At 42.3% G+C, this 16,500-nt stretch overlaps 1 protein-coding gene and 1 long non-coding RNA gene across 4 annotated transcripts in view; one reads left to right on the plus strand and one right to left on the minus strand.

Annotated features, from left to right (window-relative positions):
• Positions 1 to 540: 540 nt before the first annotated feature.
• LOC128423346 (uncharacterized) lies at positions 541 to 1,312 on the minus strand. Its single transcript, XR_008332727.1, has 2 exons — positions 1,150 to 1,312; positions 541 to 1,103 (listed from the first exon to the last, which is right to left on the minus strand). It is a non-coding gene; the product is annotated as an uncharacterized LOC128423346 (long non-coding RNA).
• A 1,336-nt stretch (positions 1,313 to 2,648) lies between these two features.
• LNPEP (leucyl and cystinyl aminopeptidase) overlaps positions 2,649 to 16,500 on the plus strand; it is a 38,149-nt gene continuing 24,297 nt past the window's right edge. Inside the window, exons 1-3 of one of the 3 annotated variants that reach the window (XM_053408396.1) lie at positions 2,649 to 3,191; positions 12,788 to 13,634; positions 14,685 to 14,823. In XM_053408396.1, the coding sequence (XP_053264371.1) occupies positions 3,170 to 3,191; positions 12,788 to 13,634; positions 14,685 to 14,823 (1,008 nt within the window). In that variant the 5' untranslated portion in view covers positions 2,649 to 3,169. Of the gene's footprint in view, positions 3,192 to 3,214; positions 3,427 to 3,462; positions 3,644 to 12,787; positions 13,635 to 14,684; positions 14,824 to 16,500 lie in introns of those variants that run through there. The other 2 variants (XM_053408398.1, XM_053408397.1) reach the window with 2 other exon arrangements.

Here is a 16,500-nt window from a genome sequence, read left to right on the forward strand (position 1 = left end):
GTATGGAATTCTTAAATTCTTCCACTTAGAGTTATGAATGTGTTAGGGCGATAATCAAATGCACCTGCTTAGGCTGCCATACATAAATTAGTCCTCAACTGCACTGTGATTTATATGCTTTCATATCCTTTTTTTTTTACTTTACAATAAACGGAAGTTTCCTTTTGAAAATATTGCCTGGCTCTGCATTCTTGGTTGCACACCACACTTTGGCACATTCAGAACAGTGCCTATTTGCCTTTCAGCAAAAAGGAAAAGGGGGGAGTCATCCCTCCAAGAGGTGGGTGGAAAAGCACTAGTTACAGGTAGGTAGCCATGTTGGTCTGCCATAGTCGAAACAAAAAAAATGATTTTTTTTATTTTGGAAAGGGACTGTACAACTTGAACAGGAAAACCTGGATATGGGGATACATAGAAAGCAGATTCTCCACCAGATGTGTTAAAAGGGGGGCTGCTAACTGAATGCTGGACCCCTACAAAAAGGTATAGTCATGGATTTTGCCATGCATGGCTTTTGAAATATTCTCCCTGATTAACATATTTAGCTTTTTTGAAAGAACTTGTATGTCATTTTTGCATTTTATTTCCCTAACCAGTATTACAAGGGGTACAGGGCACATACATTACCAAAGTTTGTACCAAGTAAAAGACTTCAGTGAAACTGCAAGAGAGTGCTCAAAATGGATGGTACAGTAGATCAGATGAAGATGCTTCTAACATCCTGTCATGAACAGGAAAAAGGTGCCAGTTGCTCAGCAGCTTATTGAGTTTTCTGCAAAAGCTTTTGAGGAAAATAAACAGAAGCTGTACACTATAATAGCCATTGTGGGTCACATAACCTCGGTTTTCATAATAAGACCAGTATATAAAGCAGTTGACATGATAGACCTCTTACAGTTTTGTGTTGAGACAGAGTATGAATTGTTTGGTGTTGGTTTTTTTAATGGAAACTGGGTCAGGCATCTGTAAGAACACAGAATACGTTAATAAAGTTGTGTAGCCAAATTATGAGGGAGATCCTGTAGTGAAGGCTAACACATCTATGAGATTCTCAGTTTTAGCCAAGGAAGCAGCATATATTTCTGGCATAGGGCAACTGTCCTCTAGGTGTAAGATTTGTGGAAAAATGTGATCGAAATGCATCTATACATGGGGCAATTTCTTGGGGGACTCTCCACTGCAAACACAACAATAATTTTCATCAATTCAAATTACCATGCTTGCGAAATGCTCAAAATGCAAGATGATATCCTAGGATCATAACAAATCAGGAACTGAGGTGCCACCTGCAAAATATGCCACCACACATCATGCACCCACACATCCAGGTGAGGGTCTTCTACAAGATGGCATTGGATCCCACCTGGCCCAGAGCCCCCTCCAAGTGCATGGCACGGTCAAGTGCACTAATGCTCACCACCAACAGCCAAAAAATATATGGGGTGGGGTGGGGATCAAGAACTGGGGGTCTCAATCACAGAACATGCTTTGGGCCAGCCACTACAGATCAGACACAACTGGGAGGGTGTCATCTACAATACAGCATTTTAATCCACCAGACTCATAGGTCCATGGTGCAGTCAAGTGCATCTAGACACACCAACAATAGCCAAAATTGGGGCAGGGCAAGGAACTGGGGAAATGGGAACCCAAAATATAGATCTTGGCCAAAAGATGGATCCTATGACTCAACAGAAGAGGGCAGAGCTTGCATTTGATCTTAATTGGCAATGCCCGTGACATTAACTTGGAGGTGGATTGGTCCAACATGCATAGTCAAATCTTAGCTGAGTATATGGCCAGCTGGTTTTCCATAGCCATTTTTGTTTCTTTTAAAAGCTGCTTGGGCAACACGCATCAGGTTACCATTTGGTGACAAACCATGAAACTACTGCACTATCTTAAGTCATTTTCCTTATGGGTCATTCTCACATTTCTCTCCCTCCAAAATGACCAAGTTCCAGTTCGAAAATGATACTGATATCACAAGCTGTGGGAGGAAGATAATTTATCAGCTGATGTGGGGGAGAAGCAGCGCCTGCCAAATTCCTACTTGCTACGCAGTTGTCACGCAGAGGTGCCCTGTCAGAATTTTTACCCAATAGGAACAGTATGCGCGGTAACTCTTACGCCCTGTTTGATTCAGTGAAACATGGAAAGGTTGAAGATGGGAGGGGGAAAGCCCTAGAAGCCGCAAATGCATACTCAAAATAATTCAACTCGCCCCCACCCCCGATCTCTTAAAAAAGACAATTACTTTGCGCTCACAACCAGGGCTGGGAAAATGGTAGCTAGGATGTCTTTACTGCATGTTTATGGCTAGCAGAGCTAACGTCTACTTGGCTCAGTGGGATTTATGATTGGCTTTAGGATCGCAGCCGGATTTGATTCTAATCCGGTTATGGGTGAGGTGTGCGTGCAAATCAATGCTTGGCCATATAGGAAACGATGACGAATTATTCCAGATTAATAAACGCATACACACACCCCATAGCTGTCAACGTTTCCCTTTTTTAAAGGTAAATTTCCTTATTCCGAATAGGATTCCTCGCAAGAAAAGGGAAAAGTTGACAGCTATGACACACACGCAACTACAGGAACAGATACTGCAAGTGCTGCGAAACGGCGCGTCGACCTCTCCTCCTGGATGTGGCGCCGATGGCCGCGGAGCAAGGCGCCTAGCCAGACAAGCTGCGAGCTTCCTCTCCCACCGCCTGCTCTTGCAGCCGAGGCGGCAGGCGCTGCTCCGTCTGAAGCAGCCCAGCCCAGGCAGGGGGAGGGATTGCACAAGCCCCGGAGCAGAAAATGGTCGGCTGGGGTTGGTGCGAGAGGCGAAGCTAGCCGGGGACGCCGCCGTGCCGAGAAGAAGGGGAAGCGCAGCAGCGCCGGAGACCCTCTTTCCCCCCTCCTTTCTGTTTTTTTGGCCTTCGTCGTCATCCGGGCTGTTGTTTTCCCTGCTGTCGACCGATATTATTACATGCATGCAGCGGATTTGAGCACCGGCCGCCGCAGCCGCCCGGGCAACATGCAGCTGTCTCCCTGCGGGGCGGAGGAAGCGGAGTGAGGAGGAGCCGCAGCGGCGGGTTTCTGCTTTCTTCTTCTTCATTTGCGTGTGTGTTTCTCCTCCTCCCGCCACCCCGCCTTGTTTGGGCTTTTTGCTCGCGGGAAAATGGAGCCTTTCCCCAGTAACGGTGAGTACGACAGCTCCTTCCTCCCCTCTGTCTCTCTGTCTGGCCTTTCGGCTCGCCAGCTGTAACCAGACTCCTCCTCAGCCCTCATGCTGTTGCTGCTGCTGGAGGAGAGCTCCGAGGCTGGCAGAAAGCACCCGGCCCCGAGGCGGCAACAAGAGAGAGGCCGTGCGCCCCGGCGGCTCTGCCGGGAAAGGGAGACTTGCTGCATCCGCGCAAGGCCGCGCGCAGCCTGAAGGTCAGGGGGTCGCCTCCCCAAAAGGAAAGCGCCGGGGTGAAGGAGCCATTCGCGCGCCCACCCTCCGCCTCGCCTCCACCCGCAACTTGAAGCTCTGAGCTAAGCGAGCTCGGACGACCCCCGAGGCTCCTGGAAAGGAAAGTTTGGCGGGAGGAAGCCTCCTCGTGGCCTGAAGCGAGGCGCTTCTGAGGCGCACCAGCGCCTCTGGATTGGAAAAGTAGGAGCGCCCAGCTAGGCGACCCTTCCAGGGAGGAAGAGCTTTCAGTGGGGCTGGAGTGGCCTGTCCGTGTGGACAAGAGCCCTTCTTTGGAAGGGTACCTGCGAACAGCCACAACCTTGGCCTTGGGGCAGTAGCCCCATCTTGAATGAGGCAAACGCTCCCCAACCTGTTGTAACTTGCTCTCTTGGTCTATTGACTTTTCCATTTCCAAAAGCTCCTTCGAACTTTTTTTGCTCAAATGTCCCCGCTGTGTCGGTTTTGTTTTCAGCCCAAAGGCTCAATGCTAGGATGGAAGATGGCGACAAACTTTAGACATGCTGACTGTTGATCAGTAGGCCAACAAACTTGACTTTAGTGGGGCTTGGTGTGGGGAGGGGACACCTAGCGAACCACTTCAGTGTCTGGGACAAGAAGCGTCGCCTTCTCTACCCATGAACTCTAAATAATTGCCCATTATTTTTGTTTAATAAACTTGCATATCTCCTTTTTTAAAAGTTAATGCTATTTAGAGTAAATCCACAAACCACATCTCGCCTAAACAAAAGGAGAACCAAGACTACTACTTGAGTTCTTAGTGCAAGGATTGTTAGCAGCTGGGGGGGGGTGTTTATAAAAAGCTAAAACCTTTGAAGCCATTCAGTGTAACTGCAAAATTGTTTGTTTTACTCCCATGCTATTTACATGATGATTGCAGCAATGAGTCTTGTGGCTCCCTTCAAGACTTAAGAAAAACATGGTGTGAGGTTTCATAGACTAGTTTATTTCAGGAGATGAATGAAGTGTTGCCCTGTGTTACATGTGTATATATATGCATATAGTTGAGGCGGGGGATTGTAAACTGAAGTCAGAAGATAATAATTGTGTTGTTACTTAGGAGGACAACATTTCATGCACCTAATGAAGTGAAATGTAGTCCATGAAATCTTATGGTAAAATACATTTGTTTGCCTGTAAGGTGTCATAAGATTCTCTCCTGTTTTTACCAACTGTGTTGTTTCTCACGTATAAGATTTCATTCCCTGCCAGAATTTAGCTGTAAAATGCAACGGGTGTTCTCAAATCTCCAAACTACATGACAGTTTAGAGTGGCAAACATTATCTGGCATCATCAAATTGATGATGTCAGGGAAACTTGTTAGGCAGAATGCAAGAGTAACAGTTCACAGGTGTGAAATTGTCTTAAAGTTTAGAAATAGATAGAATGCTAAAATTATGGAAGAATCTCTGTGATCTTTTCCTACATTTAAAAAAAGCTTTTTTATGAAGCAGTAGCACAAAGAAACACAAAGAAACCCCAGAATCAATATTGGGACCTGGGAATTTCCCCCTGTATAGAGGCCTTGTGTGTGGCTTTAGACTGTAAAACTTTGTTTTTGTTTTTTTTTATAAATTTTTTATTGATTTTCCAACATATAAGACATTACAAATAACAATACAGAAACAAACAAACATATAAACATGTATAATTTCATAACCTTTTTTCCTTATACCCAATTTCGACGACTTCCCCATGCCTCCCTTTTCTGCATCCCTGTTTTAAACTTTTTCAGCAACCCCTGATCTAAATTACTTGTAATTCCCTTTCTTTAACCTTTTTTCTCTTATCCAGTCGTTTATCGCTGCAAATCTACTTTGCTTTACCCATGACATTTTAACACTCAGTAATTTTACAACAGTTTTTAAGATAAAGTTTGAATTTCTTCCAGTCTTCTTCCACCGTCTCTTTCCCTTGGTCACGGATTCTGCCCGTTAGACTGTAAAACTTTGTACTGCTTAAATTGAATTCATGCACGTTGCGCAAAATGCTCACAAGAGTTTATCACAAGAAATAGCGATACATGGGACAACATGCTACCTTCATAAAGGCATGATTCCAAATCCGGATTTGCCAGCATAACCAGAGGCAGATGTTGCAAATATGATGCCCTCTGGTTGGATTAAACTCCCATTAATCCTGACCTTTGGCCATGCTGGCTTGGACTGATGGGAGTTGTAGTCCAGGAACAGCTGGAGGGCACAGCTTACTTTCTCTGATCTAGGGACAGGAGCATTTGAAGTGTGGGAAGGACTAATGACCTTCCAGGTGTGGGAAGGACTAATGATACATCCCACCCACCAACCCCACCTCCCCTTAAGTGACTCCAAGGCTCTTTGTTTCTCACTAACTGGGCAAGGCTTTTGGTTTTAAAAACTTGCTGTGGCAGGAAGTGAGAGAGTGGAACTTGCTTAAAGGGGCTGGGGGCCATTTGCAGACGAGAGAGGTGGATGGATTAAAAGTAAACCCTTTTCCCCACCTAACAAATGGTTTCCTGCCTTTGATTAGTGTTTTGAGAAAGTATAGTAACTATTATTATTATTATTATTATTATTATTATTATTATTATTATTTATTACATTTCTATAGGATCCTTCATCTAAGGATCACAGGGCAGTTTACAATATAAAAACAGATAGATGATAGATAGATAGATAGATGATAGATAGATAGATAGATAGATAGATAGATAGATAGAACGGGCAGTACTCCTTTGCTTTGGTATAGTTCTTAGTTGCCTGTACATAAGAATGTTCCTCAAGCATTCGTCTGAGACATGTCAAGGTTTCATTTATGGAGCATGTTATTGCATTTTTAACCACTGGCACCTACAGCAGGTCCTTTTCCTGATACTGGAGATACTATAGTAAGACCATACAAATGTCCTCCAAAGTGTCCTAAAATCCTTTTCCTTAAATGATATAGATTAGGAAGAAATGGGCTACTGGGCCAATGCCACTTTGGGTCAATTCACATGATCTCTTATCCTGGGATATTTTATCTTGTGTCTTATTAACCCCCTCCGTTGGATGGCTGCGGCGGCTTCTTCTTCTTCTTCTTCTTCTTCTTCTTCTTCTTCTTCTTCTTCTTCTTCTTCTTCTTCATTTTGTTGCATTTATATATAGCTTTTCTGACGAGGCACCCAAGGCAGTTTACAATTTTAAATGACTAAAACATGGGGTCCCAACTCTATGATTTTATAAAATGATATAACATTTATTCGGTAGAGGGAAGGAGACAGGCTCTGATGTTGCCTGTGCCTGCCTGCTCCCTCATCTTTCTTCCTCCTAACAGTGTAGGTGGTGTCTTTTGGCCCTGTAGGCCTTGTGAATCTTGATTTGTGTTTTAAAGAATTCATACATTATAGCAAGCGTCATTCAGGTAGCAGAGTATATTGGCATTTAAATTCTTCTTTGCTTGCTTCTAGGCCATAGCACTTGAATAGGGAAAGGAGACACATAATCTGATCTGCCAAAGCTTACTCTTGCTCTGGCAGAACAGGAAATATAAGTATTTCTGTTTCAGAGGGTAATCACATATTATGTTTGGTTTTTTTCTTACTCAGTTACATTTGTGTTGTATCCATTTCTGCTATTTCTCCTCGTTAAAACTTAAAAAAACACACCACATCTCGGTGCCCTTCCATCTGGGCTCTTTTCAAACCTCTTCCATTGTTTAAAACCACCATGTTCCTTTCAGTGTCTTTTCATTTTTGCTTTACTCAAACTTCTCCCATTTTTTTAAAAAAACCCCACCACTTTCCCTATCTCAGTGGGGAAGTGCTCTCTCTCTCACATCCTCCACCCCCTTCTTATTCCTCACCAATGCCTTCCATTAACCTGCCCCCACAAGTCGTTTACTGTACTACAGACATGAGTTTCCTCCTTTTTCTTCCTGCTTCTTCCTCCTTCCCCTGCCTATAGAATCATAGAAACAGACGGAAGACAAAGTAGTGTAAATGCAATATAGACAGAAAAATCATTATCAGTGAGATGCAAATGTATTCTGGTCTCTAGTCAAGATTTATCTTCTTCTCAGTAGTGCCTTGTTATGTTGACTGAATCTCAGGGGCCTGAGGAGAAACCTCTAGTTTCTGGCTGACTCATAAAACCATTTAAATACATGATTCCTTATAACTTTTTTGTAAACGTGCATTGTGTTTGCTAGCACCCAGTCACAGAAATGGATGAAATTATTTGTTAGTAAGCTATTACTTGACACCAGTAGTATCACCATACGAAACTGAATTTGCCAGAGATAAAATTGAGAGAATGGAATGGCTAAAGTCGGTTAGCTTAAAACCATAAAGCAATATCCTTTGTATATTACACCTGCAATGTAACAAAAAGATCCGAGAGATAATGGTTATGTATTGTGTTCTATAGTCTTGTTTTCAGTTCTCAATTTAAGTCTTTTATTTCTTCAGTGTGACTAAGTCTATGTGCGTATGTGGTTGTGTTCTTGGTTTACCTTAACCGTTATTTGAACTGTGTGCTATTTCCATAAGAAACAGTTTGAGGTGTTCCAACATGTTTTGCTTTGGTTTGGCATCTCTGGAATTGAGAGTTTAATGTGCCAAGACAAGGTATTTGTCAAAGGTAGGTCAAGAAATCATTAGGTTTTAATGGAGGTACTAGAGTAAAAGTTGTCTTGCGTTCTTGTAGAAGGGACTTCGATTCTTGTTACAGAACGACAGGTGTTTTCTCATACCACTATGTTCAGAAAACATAATGTAATGTGCAGCGTTCAAAACTCCCATTGTTCTAGGCGCATTTTGCTCTGGGTGCTAAAAAGCGAGCAATTTCTGAGCTCTGGACTCAGCACTGTGCCTAAGATTTCAGATTAAAATCTCCACTCCTGACACTGAGGGTGTGGGAGGAGAAATTCCTGCCTGCTCGACTTCCAAGAAATCACAGCATCAGGCAAGCTGATAGGTTCTGCCTCTCAGCTGGCCTTACAGAAAGGCACCGTTTTGAGGGACCCTCATAAGAATATTAAGGGGGCAGGCAGGGAAGCATGACTTTGTTTTTTGCAGTCTTAAGATGAGGACTAGACCATGTGAAAAATGAACATAAGATTTTAGCTGCAATTCATTCATTTTCAGCTTTGTGTTCTTGTTATAAAAAAGAGTGCCTAGACATTCCATTGTTGCACCCATAACCTAGGTTTAAGGTGCCATTTAGCTCCTAGTTTACATATCTCAGTTTCTAACACTGGTTATGTGGTTGTCGTATCAGATTTAGGGATGTGTTTATACTTAGCCTTTCCCCCTTCCAGGCAAGCTGATTAAGCTTTAATGAGTATATTGGAAGGATGTGATAAGAGCATGCAACTAAATTAATTTTAATTACTAATTTTTTTAAGATGCTTTGGAAGAAAGAATTAGAAATAAACTAGGATTGATATAGGATTGAATGAGAATGAGCATAGCATTTTAGCCATTTCCCACTACATTAGTAGTTTTTATTTCTGTTGACACTTTCTGATGGAATATTAAGGTCAGCCAGGTTAAGAATGCAGAAGGCCATAATCCAAATCTCATTTGTTAAGACCCTTATCTGCTCTGCTGACATTTGTATGCTACCCTGTTTTGGCTTACCCGGCCGGCTGCGTACTAGTATTAGCACCACATCATTGAAGAGAGGCTATAATCATATGATAACTCTACGCTGGAATAAAATACCCCCCACAGATTCAAACAATTATTACATTACAGTCAAATACTGACAGAGAGATGGATTGCATACAGGAAAACAAAGGTAATTCTCCAAGGGCAAAGGGGACTGTAGTCTGCTGATGAAACCGTTTATAGAAACACATGAATAACAGGGTGAATTGATTTAAACATTTGATTTAAGTTGCCAAGGGGGCGAAAGACCAATTTAAGTTTAATGTTGTAAATACACAGTCATATGATGGGAGTTGATCACATAAATCCCAACCATGAAAGTGGTAGTCTGCTGCATGTGATTGGCTCCCATCATGTTAGAAAAAAATGGCTGCCAGACTGCTAGTGCAATCCTCAAAGGAACCACCAATGGAAGATAATTGTGGAAAACAAGCAGTTTGTCCTTCAGCACCATTTTTGTGGGTGTGTCTCTTAAAAACTTTGTTTTGGGTTTCCTTTTTGACAAGTGTGCAGAAAAGTTGGAGTGTGCATGTTCCTTTTGGAGTCTTATGAAGTCCAGTTTATAAAGAGACCTGGATTCCAAATTGATTTCTAAGATTTCCTGAGTGCAGAGGAAAGATAAAGAGAGGGGGAGGATTTTTGACAAGTGCAGCCTTTGAAGAAGTTCTGATTGTACCCTCTGTGTCCCATTTGTTTCAATGAGATATGGCTTTTGACTTTGCCTTCTTGCTAGGTTTTTAGGTTGAATTCCTAAGGATTGTGTTGCTCATCGTATCTCAGCAATTTTGTTCTTTAGAATTTAGTCAAGTGTTTCTGAAATTCTTGCTGTTTACATGCTACTTATATTTGGGAGTTCATAACCCATGTCTCCCCTCCCTCACCAAGGAGGAACAAGTTCATTGAAATAATATGGCGTCTCCTGTCTTCCCTATATTCCTGCAATACCTCACAATTCCACCATTAACTATATGTTCATGGAGTTGTTTCCTAGCGAGAGCAATGAGCAGTGCAAATAATTTTAAGTGCCCCTGAAAGGGATGGAAAGAGCTATGCTTTCATTTTAGAGGAAAAGAGTTGAGTAGGATTTGTAATCATTTGTTCCTTTCGCTGGTTAAAATGTGGAAATATTGAAAACTATTTTTAAAGCGCATTAGACTAAAGAGGCGGAAAACATGGCCTATGCAGATGTCAGCTGTGGGTCGTTCTCTAGGTAAATGAAAGTGGTACAACAATACAGGATGCAACATCTACTCCCAGTTTTCAGGAACCATGAAAATGTGGGTGAGTCAGTTGCATGTAATTAAATATACAGCTTTAACCACACAGCTTACAGAGTAGCAGTGAACTTGTTAACTTTAAATATGAAAGACGTGGTTTTTCAATTCATACATGATATGTGTAACTTTTACTTTCTGGCACATCAGAGTTGGAGTTTTGATTTTACAGACAGTCTCTATTGATCCCCCCAACTCCCAGTTCACGTTCATAAGTTAATATATGAAAAGTTTCCCTTAAACTGGTGCAGGGTAACCATCTGCCGGGTATTTCAGCAGAACAAGTTGTTCAGCATACCTTTCTCTGCAAAGGACTTGAACCAAAATTGCCTGAAGGGTTTTGTTGCAAATCTTTATAAATAAGCTCAGGTGAGAAACTCTTAAAACAGATGTTAAGTTTCAGAAGCTGCTGTTACTTCAGTTATATGTGGGCATTTCACAGTTCTCCAGTTTTTATCAATTACAGAATCTTGCAGCAACAAAGGATCTAGAAAACCTGATCAGATTCCCTGTTCGCATGCAACACAGGTCAATATTAACTAAAGTATAGGAATTTGGACACCGATTAATGTATAGCCCTTTTGCTTCAGCTGGATGCATGTTTTACCCCATTTCTCCCTTCCTTTAATGCACATAGATGAGAGAAGGTATGGTGAGCATTTGCTACTCAGTGTCCTACCGCTTTGAATATTGATTTAAATGCCTACTATCTTGGGTGGCGCTGTGGGTTAAACCACCGAGCCTAGGACTTGCCGATCAGAAGGTCGGCGGTTCAAATCCCTGCGACGGGGTGAGCTCTTGTTGTTTGGTCCCAGCTACTGCCAACCTAGCAGTTCGAAAGCACGTCAACGTGCAAGTAGATAAATACGTACTGCTCCAGTGGGAATGTATACAGTGTTTCCGTGCGCTGCTCTGGTTCGCCAGAAGCGGCTTAGTCATGCTGGCAACATGACCCGGAAGCTGTACTCCAGCTCCCTTGGCCAATAAAGCGAGATGAGAGCCACAACCCCAGAGTCGGTCATGACTGGACCTAGTGGTCAGGGGTCCCTTTACCTTTATCTTTTAAATGGGTCTTAATATTCTACCAGTCATTGCCAATGGGTTGGGGGAAAGAAGTGCTATGAAAACATCTGTGATACAGCTACCATAATAGCAGCAATTGTACTGTGCTCTCGTAAGGTAGCCTTCACCAAACTAGTGTCCTCCATATGTTTTGGACTACAATTTAAATATTTTTTCTTGGTTTTACTGTTTTATCATTTGTACATCGCTTTGAGGTTTGTTTGTTTTGGTTTTTTTTTTTACAATCAAGCGGTGTATAAATTTTTGTTAAATAAAGCAATTCCGATCAGCTTCAGGCAGCTAGCTTGGGAAGTACAATTTTCTGCAGCAAAACAATTTGCATAATAATGAAAATAGTGCTGGTTATACTTGGCAAGTTATTGGCATAATGTTGCTTGCTAATGCTTTCTTCCTTTTTTAATGAGTTTGCTTTGAAGGGTAGGGTGGGGGAGAATTTTATTATTGGACTCAAATGGTCTTTATTGAAGCTTTGCTCAGGTGAGGTTTTATATGACATAGTTATAAAGTTGTGTGCCGCCTCAATTGCCTTTGAGCATAGAAAGGCAAGAAAGATGAATAAATGTAAATGTGAGCCATAGTTTGGGAAAATCTTTAACCAAATGTGTGATGATGATGATTTCAATGATTTAGTTGTGGTGCATGTTTTGTACTGGAAAAAGTCACAGATAGAAGCCAGTGTTATGCTGACTTTGTCAGTCTGACTTGGTAAAAATCCTTATGCATGAAATAATGGAGGCACTTCAATCCTCCTTGGAGGTTTTCGATAAAAGATTGAGCAGGAATCTTGTCACAGGTGCTCAGAGACCAGGCTATTCTGTATTGCTTGATTTCCATTTCATGGCTTGCTCTGAACTGCTGCTTGTCCAGATTTAAAACAGTTAGCATTACATTAATACTCTTCATAAAAGTCTAAATCTATTGCATTTTAATTAAGGCATTTCTAATACACAGTGTTTGGTGGTGAAAGTGTAGCATAAAACTGTTATACGTGGTACAGGTTTCATGTAAGAAGTATTACTTTGTGGTGTTGGTAGTTTCATTCAGGTGCCCCTTGCGTAAGAGCCCCTTGCCAAGTAGATAGCCCCAATTTCCATACTTTCATGGCACATTGTTGGCTACAGCTAGCATAGAAATGGACTCATCCACTTGTTAAGCAACTTTTGCTAATTAAATCTTCTGCATAAAGTTGTTCCTGCATGAACACATGTCCGCTGTGTTCCTTCATGGGTACCATAATGAGAGACACAACCACCCGCATACATGCAAACTATGCTTGAAAAGCCCCAAAGCCCCAACCACCCAACAATTGAAACAGCTGATATGCTTCTTTTGTGTTTCAGATCGAATTCCATTACCTAGGAATATGATTGAAAACAGCATGTTTGAAGAAGAACCTGATGTGGTTGACCTGGCTAAGGAGCCCTGCTTGCATCCCTTGGAGCCTGACGAAGTGGAGTATGAGCCAAGGAGTTCTCGGCTCCTTGTCCGTGGTCTTGGAGATCACGAAATGGATGAGGATGAAGAGGACTATGAATCGTCAGCCAAACTTCTGGGAATGTCTTTTATGAATAGAAGCACGGGCCTGCGTGGTAACACAGTGGGCTACAGGCAGAGTTCAGATGGATCATGTTCTGCACCATCTGTAAGGACCACAGTGATTTGTGCTGTTGTTCTTGTGATTGCTGTCTCCGTAATAATGGCAATCTACCTTCTTCCCAAATGTACCTTTACCAAAGAAGGCTGTCATAAGCAAAACCACACAATGGGCGATATATATCCTTTGGCAACAAATGGAAAGCCCTTTCCATGGGCAAATTTCAGGCTACCAAGTGCTGTTGTGCCAGTACATTATGATATTGTCTTGCAGCCAAACTTAACCACTATGAAGTTTTGGGGTTCAGTCCAGATAACTGTGAAAGTCCTCCAGGTGACCTGGCATATCATTCTTCACAGCTCAAAACTTAACATTACCAAGGTAACTCTTTCTTCATCAGGCTCAAGCCAGCCAAAGCAAGCCGAGCTTCGGGAATATCCACTGAATGACCAGATTGCAATTTTTGCCCCCGAGGCTCTCCTTGTAGGACAACAATATAACATCAACATGGAGTATTCCTCTAATTTATCAGAAAGTTACTCTGGCTTTTACCGAATCGCTTATAACAATGACAACAGAAATTCAACAAAAAGGTAAAGTTGGGAAATAATGTATTTCTACCTCATTTGTAATACATTATGGGAGTTGAAGTACAGCAGTATCTGGAAGCTCACAGGATTCTCACTCATAATTCAAGGAACCTGCCATCCCCTCCTTGAATTTTTTCAAGTGATCTACATAAAGTGTACTGCCCAAGACGAAATTATAAACCTAGTTCAAATCTCTTTGTTGCCATAAACCTAGTAGATAGATTTGGGCAAGCTACATTCAATTTTAGACCATGTGCAACATGGAGATGATAGCATTGCTTTCCTTAACTTGATTGCTCTAAGAATTACTGAGAGTGTATGCAAAGTGTTTTGAATAGTCAAGGCACTCCATAAAATGTTAAGTATGTGTTGAAAAGTTCAAGCATTCTGAACAAGGAAAACTTCTTTTGTAATCTTTTGATGTTGCAGTTGTTGACTGTGCCTTTGGGTCTGGGAATTAAACCTGCTAAAGTGTTATTCAGGAGTAAAAAGGAAAGTGTTCATCCTCTCCACTAGTTTTTGTTCCTTTAGGTAGAATGCAGGCATATATGTAAATTGTAAGCTATATTTGGTTTTTGTTATCAAGCCTTGCTCAAAACCAAATTCTAGAATTCAATCTAGAATTTTTGTTTCAAAGCCAGATCTTTGTGTAGCTTAATCCATTAGGATACAGCAGATCTTTTGCAAGGTACATTAAGCTAGGGCTAATATAAGGAACCTAAAAGGTACAGTGGTAGACATCTCCTTAGAGCTTGTTTACAGGTGGCCTGAGAAACTATTTTTAAGACTCATATGAAATTATGAAGTAATAAATATACATCATAATAAATATGCAAATTCCAAGCAGGAGCTGCATTGCCTAATATTCATGTGATCCTAATGTTGTAGTAATAAATTTGGCATTTTTTTGGTACAATTTTTGACAGGGTAGCAGTATTGCCTTTCCTGAACAAATGCATAGGGCTATATAATTTTCCTTTTAAGTATATTTTTCTCAACAGCTAATGGCTAATAATGATAATAGCAAATGGATTTTCTTTTGGTTTTCATCAGGTGGCTTGCAGCAACCCAGTTTGAACCCTTGTCAGCAAGGTCAGCTTTTCCGTGCTTTGATGAACCAGCATTCAAAGCCACTTTCCAAGTCTCTGTCAAGAGAGATAATCAGCATTCTACTTTGTCAAATATGCCAAAGGTAAAATCCTGCCATATTCTTGTTCATGGGAGATGGGTACCTATGCTGCTATGCTCTACTGGATATATAGCTTGGGCACCTCTGGCTGAAGGTAGCTCTCAATGCCTCTCTTCCCGCCCTTGGAATTATCCTGAGGTCATGCCCTACACTGCCTCTGCTCCTTAAGTGCTTTAAACCTGGCTGGAATGTGACCTTGAACTGTGGTGATGCCTCTTACTCACCTGTATGGAGAAGGAGGGGTGTGTGTGTGTGTGTGTGTGTGTGTGTGTGTGTGAAAGAGAGAGAGAGAGACCTCTGACTCTTGCATGGTTGTAATGTAGCCCTGCTGTAGAAAGTTAAGAGTTGGAACCACTGTTACCACTGTTCTGCCCATGTTTATCTGTGGCCGACCTACCTGCAGCCCCCAGAATGCTGTCTATCAGAGGATCTGTTTCACAAGCTGAAAAAAGCATCAAACCACTGGTATATAATATATGCCTCAGAATACCAGTGGCTGGCAATCACAAGCTGGAGAACACCTTTGTGTTTTCTGTGTGGTATTCCCATAAGCATTTCATTGCCCACTATGGGAACAGAATGCCCGACTAGATGGGACTTTGCTCTTACATTCTTAATAATGTGCTCATGGTGTTGGCACAAAACAACTGTTTAGTTCATCACATGACATGGCATTCTGTGCTTTGCCTTTGCTTTTATGATGCATAAAAATGTGAATATGTTGGCATTGTGTGGCTATAGGGAACTTGGAAACAAAAGAGCTGTACAAAAAGTCTTGTTTCCCACAAAGGCCAGCTGGATGCCTCTGAGAAATCCACAAGCTGGTTATGAAGGCAATAGCCTTCTCCTGCCTGCTCCCAGAAACTGGTGTTGCATTTGGTAACCCCTTCACTTTCCATTGGAAGGTTAAATGCAGTAAGGTCTATGATTTTCCAACTGGGAAATGTGGTACTTGGTTCTCTGTGCTGCTATGGTAGCTGTGTATAGTTCTTTGGTTGCTATTTATGGTGCTGGTTGGGGTGAAATGCAAAAGCACGGCAGCACCATTTTGCCCATGTTCTTTAAGATCCAGGAGACCCAGAAGGTGAAGAACCTGCGGCAGCAAGATGATGTTGGACTCCCAATTCCTATCAGCCCCAGCCAGTCCAGCAACATCTGGACAGCTGCAGGTTCTCCATCCCTGCTTGAGACAAATGGAGTTGGGGAGAGGAAGCATCTATGAAATTGATGGAACAGGGAACAGGACTCAGCCATAGCAATCAACAAGTCAGTTAAATCTCAGACAGGTGTTGATGCTCTCTATATAAAAGGTAAAGGGACCCCTGACTGTTGGGTCCAGTCATGGACGACTCTGGGGTTGCGGCGCTCATCTCGCTTTATTGGCCGAGGGAGCCAGCGTACAGCTTCTGGGTCATGTGGCCAGTATGACTAAGCTGCTTCTGGCAAACCAGAGCGCTCACGGAAACGCTGTTTACCTTCCCACTCGAGCGGTACCTATTTATCTGCTTGCACTGGTGTGCTTTTGAACTGCTAGGTTGGCAGGAGCAGGGACCGAGCAATGGGAGCTCACCCCATCGCAGGGATTCGAACCACTGACTTTTTGATCGGCAAGCCCTAGGCTCTGTGGTTTAGACCACAGCACCACCTGCGTGGTGTTGGTGTTCTCTATATACCCTATAC

This window comes from Podarcis raffonei, chromosome 11, assembly GCF_027172205.1.
Source record: "Podarcis raffonei isolate rPodRaf1 chromosome 11, rPodRaf1.pri, whole genome shotgun sequence".
Lineage (NCBI taxonomy): Eukaryota > Metazoa > Chordata > Lepidosauria > Squamata > Lacertidae > Podarcis > Podarcis raffonei.